The sequence below is a fragment of the Saccopteryx leptura genome, chromosome 6, assembly GCF_036850995.1.
Source record: "Saccopteryx leptura isolate mSacLep1 chromosome 6, mSacLep1_pri_phased_curated, whole genome shotgun sequence".
Taxonomy (NCBI): domain Eukaryota; kingdom Metazoa; phylum Chordata; class Mammalia; order Chiroptera; family Emballonuridae; genus Saccopteryx; species Saccopteryx leptura.
Window position 1 is genome coordinate 14,866,799 of NC_089508.1, and position 13,060 is coordinate 14,879,858.

The window sequence follows — 13,060 nt, forward strand, 5'->3', positions numbered from 1 at the left end:
ACAGTGTCTTTCCACTGGGGAACAGTGAGTTTGAAGTCTCTGAACACAGCCTGACTTCTTCCCCCCCAGTTATGACTTTAAAGATGCCCTGATATTTCCTTTAATATAGTAGGTTTAATAAGAGACAATAAAAACATATCATATATTGGGCACTGTTGGGCAATTGTATTATTTATCTACCTTAAAGGAATGCTATCTTGCAGCTGTTAGAAGTGAAACCTTGGAAATTTGTTCACATTTTCTGGCTGTATAACAGGGTAACCATGAGTATCCATCATATTCCTATAGAATAAGCATCACTTTTTATTTTATAAACCAGCTCTCATACAGTATTGTGTTGTTTTAAAAGGTTATTTAATGTATAAACTCTTGAAATTATAAAATTTCCTTATGGGGGGAGGGTTAACGTCCCAAGTGAAACTCAGGACTCCAGATAACTTACCTTATCACAATTTCCCTCCTGTATTTAAAAAATATTAGGTAGAGATGAAAGACCAAGAAATTTTCAGTATGGTAAGTCTCTGTGCTTGCTATGGTGGGCTTTCTCTCATTCCTTCCCTCCAGTATTCTAGGGAGTGAAGTTACGGGAATCTGGTCTAGGCATGCCGAGAAAGCTGATGTCAACTGTGCCTGCGTGTCCCACTCAGGAATCAGCCTCGTCACGGGAGATGACTTCGGCATGGTTAAGCTATTTGACTTCCCATGCCCTGAAAAATTTGTAAGTGTTAAGTTTAGTATTTTATATAATTATACTCCCAGTTTAGGTGTCTCACCATCAGTACTTTATCCCATATAAGCTACAATGTGTCATCATCTCCTGCTTTGGAAATACCTTGTGTTCCTAAACGATCACTCTGAAATAATAGCTATTAGAAATTATACCTCCTGCTCTGAAGTAACACCATCTTTGCAAACTGTTCTAATAGAGCTGTGATTAGCCTTTTATCAAATGTTTCATCAATCTATAACCAAGTTTCAAATGCTTTTCCTCAGAGGCAAACTTTGAGTGGCTGCAAACCCGAATACCCACACCACTGGGTTTGTGTTAATATCCATTTTTAACCTGGAAAAAGCCCTTCATCACTGGCTGTGGCCCTGACTGAGTGCTCTCTCCACTCCCCTGATGGGAAATCATGGCTCCTGACAGCAACCTCTGACTTTGGTGTACATCACACACCACTCATGAGCTCGGTTTTTGTTTGTTTTTAGGCAAAGCACAAAAGGTTCTTGGGTCATTCACCCCATGTGACAAATATTCGATTTACCAGTGGTGATCGACACGTTGTTAGTGCTGGAGGTGATGACTGCAGGTGGGTCACTTTCTCAGCCCAAGGCCACGCTGTTTACTATTAAGAGATTTGCTATCACCTGAAACCTATGTACTATTATTATTTTTTATTTTTTTCCTTTGTATTTTTCCGAAGCTGGAAACAGGGAGGCAGGCAGTCAGACAGACAGAGACTCCCGCATGCACCCGACCGGTATCCACCCGGCATGCCCACCAGGGGGCGATGCTCTGCCCATTTGGGGCGTCACTTTGCTGCAACCAGAGCCATTCTAGCTAGCGCCTGAGGCAGAGGCCAAGGAGCCATCCTCAGTGCCCGGGCCAACTTTGCTCCAGTGGAGCCTCAGCTGTGGGAGGAGAAGAGAGAGACAGAGAGGAAGGCGAGGGGGAGGGGTGGAGAAGCAGATGGGCGCTTCTCCTGTGTACCCTGGCCGGGAATCGAACCCGGGACTCTTGCACGCCAAGCCGACGCTCTACCACTGAGCCAACCAGCCAGGACCTATGTACTATTATTGATCAGTGTCACCCCCTTAAATTTCATTTCTAAATAATTAAAAGAGATTTGCAATTACTCTACAGCTTCAGTTAATCAGCCTCATAAGGTAGCACAAGCAGGTGGCTCCTTGCAGTTACATGCCATGCAAATACACAATGAAAAGAATTAATGAGGAAAATTGTATACATGTATTATTTGAAAGCTCAATTGAAAAACTGTTCTGAAAGGTCTAGACATACCATAGACTCACTGCAGTTCTCTCTGGTTGCAGTTTACTCGTCTGGAAATGCGTACATATGCCTCACTGAGACAATGGAGGCCGAGAGGACAGCAAATCAACAGCCCGAGATGCCAGATCACAGACGGGGAAAGCCAAGTGGTGCTAATTTAAGATTGTACCGGGGTTACATGCTCAGAATCATCAAAGTAGAAGACTGATCAGTTCAAGTACTGATGATGTGCACTGGGTAACTGTCCACAGTCCATACACTGCCAGATCACCCCATCGCAAGGAGGGACTGGATACACACTTGATCGTGAGAGCCCCCCATGTCGGGAGTCACACATTTGGCAGACCTGCTGGGAGGTTCGTGGCGTAGCACTCCTCAGAAAACAAACCAAAACCTTACCAACTCCACTTGGGCAATTTTCATCATCTTTTTAGCAAAACACTTTCCTTTTGTAATTTTATTTTTTCAAGATTCATTGTTCAAGGAGATGTTTTATCCTTCTGTTTCCATCAGAAAAGGGAACACACTATCACCCCAAAAGATGTTTTTAAAAGGCAAACATTTTCCCTAAGGAAACACACACACTACAGAATATACTACTTAGCCCTTTTTATAAAGGACCTTTTTCTTCTGGCATTTATAAGTTCAGGGGCAAATGCGAAGTTAATAGTATATAATGGCTACACTTTCATTTTTGAGCTGTCTTTATGTTCAGAAGTCATCTCTATATTTGAAAACTTAAAGTGATTATTGCATCAATGAAAAAGTAGTATAATGAAGTCATTTTCAATTGTGTACAGTTTTTTAAGATTTTAGATAGCAATAGTTATTTAACTGGAAAGAACAATGAATATTTAAAGATGTAGTCTAATAGAAACATTTAATGTGTAAACTGAGTTAAATTCACATTTACAGTTCTACAATTTAGTTAACTCCTGAAATAAAACTTTTACAGCCTTTTTTGTAACTGGGAAATTTGTCTAGTTAGCCGTTACGCCACTCCACAGGCCAGCTTCCAAAAGGAATGAGTCCCAGTTCATGTGGAAGACTCGTCTATTTCCTTTTTGGTGGATTGGGCCAAACTTAGATCTTTATTCTTAGTCACTTTAAACGCTGCCAAAGATCAGTACTTGCCATTCAGGAATTTGCTGTTTAGCTTATCTGTAGTTTCCTTAAGATTGGAAATTATGTAGACTGATAATTTAAAAATCTATTTTTCTAAATATGAAGAAGTTTAAGATGGTCCTATGAATCTTTATTTTAATCTTTGTAGCATAATAGACCCCTTCAGGTTTCTGGAAATCTCTTCTATGTCCAACACCTTGTAAATACTAAAACCAGAAACGGCTGAATTGTGTCACAGGAAGCTGAAGGAGCGATTCAACCTGGTCGGTTCTAAAGCTTTGAGTAGCTGTGTCTGAAGGGCTGATTCAAGATATTTAAGAGACTTGAAACATAAAATGTTCTCTTACTATTAACATCAATATATTCTAAATAAAGCCAGATTTTAGAATACGCTAATTACAATACATTTCCATTCAGGTACATTATAAAGGGGAGGTCAGTAAATTGAAGGGAAAATATCCTTCAGAACTACCCTCTCCCTCTGGTTTTGAGACTGTCGGCAGTCCAGTTGGTCAGCTTTCGGCTAGAGAGAAGTTCCATTTCCACTGCAGTGCAGGTGGAAACTACTATCCTTAACTGTGAACTAGGGTCAGGCTGCTTCCACTGCATGCTGTGCTCCCAGATGGCCACCTGGATAAACCAGGCTTAACCCCTACTGTCAGTTTCACGATCAAAGGTCATGCTGAGTTTAAGGAGTCAGTCCAGACGGCCTGCCTTCTGCTTTCCCTAGCCATCAGAGCCATCAGACCGAGGGAAGGGGACTAACTGCAGGAGGCCGTGCAGGCTCTGCCCATTCATCTTTCCGACGCAGGGTTCTTGTGTGTGGGTCTGATCCTGTGCACTCCTGAGCCGTCCCCCGAGACTCGTGGCACCGACAGTCCGGCTCTGGACATGCACAGGCCACAGCATGCCGCACTGCTGTCCCTTACTGCTGCCCGCTGGCCACACACACGCTGACAGTGGTTGCTTTTCTTTTTCACTTACTGATTTTTAGAGAAAGAGACAAACATCGACTTGTTCTTCCACTTAATTCATGCCACCAATAGTTGAACCTTGTATGTGCCCTGAGCAGGGATCGAACCAGCAACCTCAGCATATGGGGACGACGCTCTAACCAACTAAGCCACTCGGCCATGGCCTGACAGCAGTCCACTTCAGACCAGTTATCCGACAAATGCTTTAGTCAACCTTAGTGTGCCCATAAACCATAGCAACTTAAAAGATAAGATTATACTCTTAAATGTGTTTCCAGGCAATGTCTATTAAGTAGCGCAAAACAATTCGATTTTAGCATGGTATTTCCTTGTAAAATGGCTGAACTAAACCACGTAAGCCTTTGTTTCCCATTTATGTTCTTTATGGTGGAACTGTGACAGTGCAATTTTATACCACTTATAAATGACCATACTAAAAGTGTTAAAATTTCTTTAAGTCAAAACAAAGTTCTTCTGCAGTGATGTAAAGCATCTCAAGTAAGTAACTAACACGGGAATGAACAGATGCCTTAAATTCAGTGGAGTGCACTCAGAGTGAAGAACAGCCGCCTCTCACCAGCCTCCCCGGGACGGCCTCGTGCTGTGCGCTCGTCTCTCCTCCAGCGTCTCAGTCTGTGCTCTGGAACCAGCGCAGCGCACACAATGGCTTACTAACTGCTTAATTCTTTCTCCTTCTAATGGACAAGCAATGGCCACAGACAAGACTGCTGGTTTGAGACTCTTAAACACTATGTTACACATGCGGGGCTTTTTTTCCCCTGGTTTTATTATCTCTTGGGTATGAGACTATGAACTTTTCTTTTTTTACCGTTAAATTTAATTTGGTCCTCAATATTTGAGTCATTATTACCCCTTGTGCATTAATTTGCTTTTTTCTTTACTTTTTAGCCTTTTATTTTAGCTTTACTTTTTAAAAAACTGTACGAGTCTTTAAAACAGTGGTCCGTTTAATTCTAAAGTATTTAACACTTCTTGCCTTAACAATTTTAAAAACCACATACACAAAATTCTATTTTAATTCAGTAGTCCAAAAGTTTAGTCCTATTTTGCAATTTACCCAGCTGATCTCTGTAATTATAGTCATTTAAAATACACTATTGAAATCTACATAATTTTTACATTTAAAAAACTATCTTCAGTAACTGTTTTATCTGTGGAGTTATTTCTGAGAATGTTTTCAGAATGGGAGAATATTATGTATAGCTAGAATGCTGTGAGTTCAAAGTCTTCTCTAATACTATGTATATATAAGCTGTAAAAATTTTTGTATAATTTTGTGATAATGTAGTTCCCCCAAATATTTATTTTAAAAGCTCACATTAACAGTAAATGAAAAGGTTTTCAGGATGTGTTCTTGTTTCTTTCTGCCGCCACCCGCTGTTGCCGCCCCATCCCCGCCTCCCTCACCATCCCCCCAGCTGAAGGACTAGCTGTTTGGGAACTATTCACCCAAGGAGCACGCACCAGAAAAGCCTGCGTTATCTTACTTTTTAAACTAAATCACTTAAAATTTTAAAATTAGGATGGACTATTTTAAACCACCTCAACACTCTAGCCACTCTTATTTTTTGTTGAGTATGAACATTATACAATCCCTGGACAAAGTGAAAGCAGCAATCCAACTTTTGGAATAAGGATACTCCTCTCATTGTATCGTATTTCCTACACACACACACAGCAACACGGAGCCCCCAGCAGGAGTGTCAGCACTGGTCTTACCACGGTGTACATGCTGATACTTGGAACAGCAGTGTACAAACACACCATGTGTTTTAATAGAATTTCGTTTTTCCTTAAACTCAGTCAAAACAAGGCAAGCAACAACAAAAACACCCAATGTGAAAACCGCTTAATAAACTTACAAACTTGAAAAATTAGATACTTCAGGTAGGCAGTAAACTTCATATTATGAAAGAAATATATTCCAAGTTTCAAAGATTTAACAAGTTCTATAGAATCTCTTTCAGCAGTAGATGGAAACTTTCAAACTTCACAATCTTCTGCCAGGTAGGACTGGGTGTTATTCACTAAATAAATAAAACCAAAAAAAAAAGTTGTAATGAACGACTTTGCATCCCTATACACCACACACCTGAGCTAAGAAGCTGAGTGTCTTAAGTCAATGACTATTCGTTCTACAGATTGTGATGTAAGTATCAGATTTTAAAAGAAAAAGTACATAAGGTACATAAAGATAACGTATTTAAATTTACAGGTCACACTCAAGTGTTTTGAACCTTTTAATGTCTAAGAAAATGAATACTAGATTTTTAGGCACTGTAACTCTTGAAGTGTATGTTCAGAAGTTATAAAAGAAATCCTATCTGGAGATGATCTAGGCAAATAAGCAACTGCTGGATAAAACAAACCTGGTTTACATAGTATACTATTTTTCTAAAGAACCCTTGTAAAATTAAACAGAAAAATCAAAGTGATAGTTTACTCCAAATTTGTGTGCTTAGAAATTTAAGAAACTACATATTAGAAAAGTATTTGAAATGACTTTAGGAAAACTATAATGTTTCTCCTTACCTGGTCTGAGGCCGAATCCATTTCAAGGCGTGCCGCGGCGGCACAGTGACGGTGGGGTGGTAGAACGTGCAGTCGGGCCTCGTGCACTGAGTGTTAAACCTGCAGTGCTGGGGACAGAGCACAGTTCCCACATGAGCAGAGCTGACACAGCTACCTCAGGTGACAATAACCAGCTCTCCCGAACATCAATGGGGCAAGAGCTATGGTCTGTAACATTTGTTTTACTACTGAAACCTTGAAAAAATGAACCCTTCCCAGACACAACATCCTAGTCAAAGAAGAACAGCAAGTCAAATTTCAAAAAGAGCCTTAGCATACAATAAGCGACTTCTTTATCCATGTCATCATCACTGCACACCCTGCCTACATCCCTGACCTTCTTCACTGGGACTCATCTCTGCCCCACTGCAGCTGGGGAGGTGTGGTCTTCAGGCTATTTCAGAGGAGATCGTTCATTCTGAGCGACCCAACAGCTGGGGACACATCAACCAACCTTTAGTACACAGGCAATTTAAACAGCGCAAGTCTGGGTGGTAGTGAATAGTACCAGTGGCTCTGGTCATCTCAGCTCTGGCATTGCGGGACAAGGAGAACAGAAACAAACCCCTCATGCCTGGGGCAGAGAGGAACGGAAACTGACTTGCAAAGGTGAGCTTGACTCTCCTGAGCGCTTAGGATACTAACATTCAGTAGCTCTGCACCACTTGGCCGAAGGTGACAATCAGGCTCAGTGACACTAGGAATAACTTAAAGATCGCAAAGGACCATCAAATTAACTCGAACAAAAAAGAAGTTCAAGGCTGGGGCGGGGCGGGCCGGGCTGACATCCCCTTTGCTAGTGATCTTCCAGTTCTCTCACTAAGAAGTCACCATTATATTTATATTCATTTTGGGGAAAATGAAAGTTCTTACTTTTGGATGGTAGAAAGGACACTCCATTTTCTTACAGGCAGGGAAGTAACGGCACAGCTGACTACTAGAAGGTGGTGTTGGTGTTAAAACTGACAAAAATAAGGGCAGGCATTGATCAATTTATTTAGCAAAATAATTTTTCATGCATTCTGATTCTTTTATGAGAAGCATTTTAAAACTAAAATGTAATGATGACACACATACTCATTTGTCAAGATAAAATACTTAAGGCCCTGGCTGGTGAGCTCAGCTGGTTAAAGCGTCATCCTGTAACAGCAAGAATGCGGGTTCCATCCCCGCTCAGAGCACGAAGGGGATGTGACGACTGAACACACAGGTAAGCGGAACAGCAAACGAGCGCTTTTCTCTCTCCCCCCTTCTCTCTCTCAAAATCAGTCCATAATAATTAGAAAAACAATGAAGTACTTAAGAACACTATAATATGGTACACTTCCTCTCTGAAGACTGGTTACATAACTGGTTCTGATACAATTTCAAAACATTTTTTTAACTCAGTTTACAGTCACAAAATGTTATTAATCTTTTTTTTTAATTTTTTACCCAAAGTAGTAGTGCACAAAGTCACTAACCTGGTTTTGGAGGCAGTATTGGAAGTCTCCGACTCATATGAGTGAAGGGACAATCAGGCTTAGTACATTTTGCATCATATTTGCAGTTTGGATGGATAAACAAACATTTTTCAGCAAATTTACAGTTGGGGAAAGCTCTATAAAACAAAGAGAAGCACATGTTTCACAATCTTCTCAATGCATCAGGACTTCTTTGTAGAGGCTTCTTATGCTCATATTCCATCACTACTTGTTTTAAGAAACAACAAAGAAGTAACAAAGGAGGGAAACTCCAGTTTTAAAGTGGCCGTCTATCAAAATAGGACACAGCTGTCTACCCTACAGCCTGGGCGTAGCAGCACTCGGCTCAAGCCAAGCCGCGTGAACAGTAACAGGCCGCACACCGCTGACTCCAGCAGTACGGTCTCTGTGTGTAACACTTTATGAAGTAAACTAAGCGAGCACGGCATCTGTGCAAGGCACTGCGTTACCAAAGACAGACCCACCCTATGGTCTCCCTATTTACACGTCCACATTATTCTCACATTCAAATTTCCTGAAGTTTAAACATGGAGAGATTCCATCTATAAAACAAAACAAACATCTGAAGCCGTCTCTCACAGCTCACTCCACTGAACCACGTAGCTGGTAAGGAAAACATACAGCCAAGTCCAAACTGTTCTCATGCCCACTACCCGTCTCCCTGTGTCTCAGACACCTGTGATATGCGTAGGGACACAATGCAGGTAACACTGGCAGTCCCACTCAGCTCCTTACATGTGCAGAAGCCTGAAGAAATCTCAGAATCCTGGCATCTCAAACCTCTGAGGCACAAAGAAGCCCCTCCCACCTCCTCAGCCCTCAGCACACACAGAAAGGGTGCTGCTCGGGGCAGGCCAGGGCAGGTGTCACCATTTAGTTACAAAAGGGGTTCCAGGAGAGGAGAGGGGAGGGGAGGGAGGGGGAGGGGAGGGAAGGGGAGGGAGGGGGAGGGGGGCAGGGAAGGAAAGCGCAAGCCAGCTGGCTGCCCTGCGACTCACTTGCAGGGGGACACGGGGTGGTGGTAGGCGCACTCGTCCCCGTTCTTGCAGGCCGGCCAGTACTTGCAGCGCTCCAGGAGCTTGTCCGGCTTCTGGGCCGCGCTCAGCTCGCTCAGCTCAGCTGCAAAGGCAGAAGAACAAAAAGCCTCTCATTAATTACGATCAATTCAGTACCCCGCACCTTTACTCAATTTTCCTCGAAATCCAGCCCTAAAACCTTATCTGCTGGGTCTACAGCCACAGGAAACAAACGAGTCCAAATAGTCTGATGCAGTATGAACAGAACCCTGCAAACAATCCCAGGAGGCAGACCAGCATCCTCCTGGCAAAGTGCAGTGGCCAGGGACGCCGCCACTGGGGCCCCAGTCCCCAGACACCATCCTCAAAGTGATTTCTGAGCTGAATCCAACATAAAAAGGAATGCCAAGTGGAGAGCAAGCCAGTGAACGCAAACTGGAAACACAAGTGGATCGAGAATGTGAGCCAATTCTCCTTCAGGCAAGATCATCAGTGATCTGAACACAAAAGTGTTTCCACTCACTTTTCGAAGTCCAGGTGATAAACCCACATCACTGTGTACAGAGTAAGGAAAAGATTTTTGCCCCAAATGGGTCACAGATGTCATTAACTACCGGGCCCAGCAGGTCACCTAACTGCGCCTGGCCGGGTGTGAGAAGACACTAGCAGACAGCCCAGTGTGGAGGGCAAACTGGGGACCTGGTGCGCGCCCCACCTGCTGGGCCCTGCCACCCTCCTCACCGGGGTCTGCCCAGCTATGAAGTCAATTACAATGTCGCCAGGAAGTGGGACCATGTTGCCAGATCGTCTCCTGATTCAGAAAGTCAAAAACCTTTCCAACATGACATCTAAATTTTAAATGCTGGCAACTAATTAAAATTTAAAATACAGAAAAAACAAAGTTACACCTGGCAGCCCCCCCTCCGGGGCATCAAGGGCACTCCTTATTCCTGTCCCCATTCCCATTTATCGTTTGTGAAAGCAGACAGCACGCACCTCCACCACTCCCCTCTAGTCCTCTCCCCCGAGGCGAGGCGAAGGCCATCGAGCCTGGCTCTGTACCGTACCAGTGGGGACCTGGACACTTCCGGCCAGTGATATCTACCAGCTCTGAACGTCCGCTTCCTCGTTTACACTGAGACAATGTCTTCCTTAGAGCAGTGGTCCCCAACCCCCGGGCCGTGGACCGGTACCGGTCCGCAGAGAAAGAATAAATAACTTACATTATTTCCGTTTTATTTATATTAAAGTCTGAATGATGTTTTATTTTTAAAAAATGACCAGATTCTCTCTGTTACATCTGTCTAAGACTCACTCTTGACACTTATCTCGCTCACGTGATACATTTATCCGTCCCACCCTAAAGGCCGGTCCATGAAAATATTTTCTGACATTAAACTGGTCTGTGGCCCAAAAAATGTTGGGGACCACTGCCTTATAAGACAGTAGCTCTTCCTCTGACCACGTGCTGTCTTCATTTCAGGATAACAAGCCACACAGTCCAGTCCTGAAGCCCAGCTAGGAGAATCCTCAGGGAATTATGACTACACCTGATGAGTACATTTTCCATGCTACCTTCAGGAGCATTATTTAGCTACAGGATACCAAGTATTCTTTTTATCTCAAATAAAACCTGGTAGGGCCTGAGGAGTTCTGCCAAGTTTAAATGGTGTTTGTACCAGTTCTATAGAGAAAATGTGTCTGCCTTACCTCCCTCCTAAAGAACATACTTCAGACTGGGGATCTCCCACCACAACCGGCCGGACGGAAAGAAGCTAAGAGAGTACGCAGCGCAGGCTGGCGGGAGAGTGGAGGGGCGTGGCCAGACACAAGCAACAGCAAAGCAGTTCAACACTTTATCAGGAAACCATCTTTCTGAGAAAGGTTAAGTCATATATACAAAGGCCCTGACTCTGGTTTTCCCTAACACTCACTTCATAATCTATTAAAACTTTTCCTGTTTATGTTTTAGGAGGCAAATTCACTTTTTACTGCAAGCCATAAAATGTGTACTGCCATGGAATGGCTAGTGGTGGCTTGAAATAGCTGTGGCTGTTGGTGGCATCCTTGAAACACTGGACAAAAAGCCACCAACAGCAATAAGAGAGTTTCAAACCCCCTGCCTGCAGGGGGAGCCTCTTTGTGACCCTCCCTCAGCCTCTCCGGCCTGAGTGCTCACTCCAGAGCCTCACCCCGAGCAGCAGTGAGATGCCGAGCCCACACCAAAGCAAAAGCGAAGGAGGCCCACCCCCCCGACAGCTGCCCCGGAACGGCCACAGTGCTATACAACCTAGGCAAGAATGTTTACTAACTCTTCAGTGTCACTGCAATGACATGCACACCAAAGTAATAAAAACCCAGAATTTCCTCTTATTTTAGACAAAATATACAAAGTCAAGATATCTGCACTGCCTGAGTACTGCAGTTCCTACCACTTTTGTTACCATTTAAAAACTTTTCTTCCTCTCAATAAAGTCAAGTTTTCATCTCCCTTCTCCAATCTAAACCGTAACTAGACCGTCTCAGTTCAAATAACAATATGCCTTCACTCACTCATGTCTCCCCCTAAGGGCTACTATATTTTTAACTACTAAAAAGGCATTTAATATATTTTCATATCTCTGCCTAGAAATACTGACTTTCTAAATACGAGGGAATTTCACTGAGGTAAAGACAGCATCAAAATTCAAATTCATTTTTCTGTCAAGTCCATTACCAGAGAGACTATTGCTGGTACAGGGGAAAGTAACAACTATAGCTTCTTTTTTTAAAAAGTGTAAACAGAACCAAGAATGACGGTTTGCCCTCTGACACGCATAATTCAGAGCTCCTCTGGCTTCCATGGCTGAGCACTATTTTAGCACTGGGGGAAGAGCCAACCTCACAACACACAGGATCAACAGTCTCCAATGTAACTGGTGTTCTGTCTGTAAAAAGAAAAAAGGCCACTACTGAATAATACATCAAAGCAAGGCCTCCGACCAATATTCACTGCAAGCAGAGAACCACGTCCAAGCCTCCTTCCTCAGTGACGGCGCTGGCAAGGGGAGGGTGAGCTCCCCACACACCGTGGGAGAAACTACCATCGGGGTCATCAAGCTGCCTGTTCATCAACTGCAACTGCTGAGGCTGGAGCAGCCCTCCGAGTCCCTTGTGTGAGGCTGCCGTTTGGTTTACAGGTTTCACTCCTTCAAAGCACATGTCCTCCTCTTGATCTGACATGTATCCTGGGGGGCTGGGAACACCATCCAGCGTCACTATAAACTTGGGACTTGCAGGTTTATCTGGTTGTACAAGATCTCTGCCAGATAGATAGAAAATACCATAGAATTAGGGAAACAAACACAAAACGCTGCGCTCCTACGTGCTCTTCAGCAGAACTATCGCTCCTCTCACTCGCTGGGTGGCATTAGTAACTAGGACGCTGCAGGACCTCTGGGCACAGCAGTGGTGTCTCCTGCTGGCACATGGGGCGAGGGCCAGCGCCTCCAGGCTGCACTAAGGACAGCTCTCCTCACCCTCACCCCCAGCATCCACCCGATGCTCAGAGGGTCACAGGGTCACGTGGAGATAAACTGGCAAGTCAGCCTCTCTGCCCAGAGCCGAGAGCCAGCAGTCTGCATTGACACTAACTTGATTATCTGTATGTCTGTTAGAACATTCAGTCGGTTTTCTAAGGGAAGAATCATCTCAACCCAATAGGCCAATCTCTCTGGAGATATTTCCTGATTTTGACCACCTGGCTTTTAAAATCTCATTTCCTGGATGCGCATAAAGAAAAGAATCTTATTAACAGCTATACCCTACACATTATTTTGTAGAATAACAGGTTGCTGAACAAGAAAGATGAACTGGAGT

At 43.6% G+C, this 13,060-nt stretch overlaps 2 protein-coding genes across 10 annotated transcripts in view; one reads left to right on the forward strand and one right to left on the reverse strand.

The window, feature by feature from the left end:
* EML5 (EMAP like 5) overlaps window positions 1-5,018 on the forward strand; it is a 140,550-nt gene extending 135,532 nt beyond the window's left edge. For 3 of the 5 annotated variants that reach the window (XM_066387934.1, XM_066387936.1, XM_066387938.1), the window contains 2 exons: window positions 565-718; window positions 1,210-1,429. In XM_066387934.1, the coding sequence (XP_066244031.1) occupies window positions 565-718; window positions 1,210-1,353 (298 nt within the window). In that variant the 3' untranslated portion in view covers window positions 1,354-1,429. Of the gene's footprint in view, window positions 1-564; window positions 719-1,209; window positions 1,430-2,052 lie in introns of those variants that run through there. The other 2 variants (XM_066387935.1, XM_066387937.1) reach the window with 1 other exon arrangement.
* Window positions 5,019-6,035: 1,017 nt separating this feature from the next.
* ZC3H14 (zinc finger CCCH-type containing 14) overlaps window positions 6,036-13,060 on the reverse strand; it is a 40,576-nt gene continuing 33,551 nt past the window's right edge. For 3 of the 5 annotated variants that reach the window (XM_066387945.1, XM_066387943.1, XM_066387941.1), the window contains 6 exons: window positions 12,271-12,503; window positions 9,185-9,305; window positions 8,166-8,302; window positions 7,576-7,664; window positions 6,664-6,770; window positions 6,036-6,158 (listed from right to left, as the gene is read on the reverse strand). In XM_066387945.1, coding sequence (XP_066244042.1) covers window positions 6,152-6,158; window positions 6,664-6,770; window positions 7,576-7,664; window positions 8,166-8,302; window positions 9,185-9,305; window positions 12,271-12,503 — 694 coding nt within the window. In that variant the 3' untranslated portion in view covers window positions 6,036-6,151. The remainder of the gene's footprint in view (window positions 6,159-6,663; window positions 6,771-7,575; window positions 7,665-8,165; window positions 8,303-9,184; window positions 9,306-12,270; window positions 12,504-13,060) is intronic. The other 2 variants (XM_066387942.1, XM_066387944.1) reach the window with 2 other exon arrangements.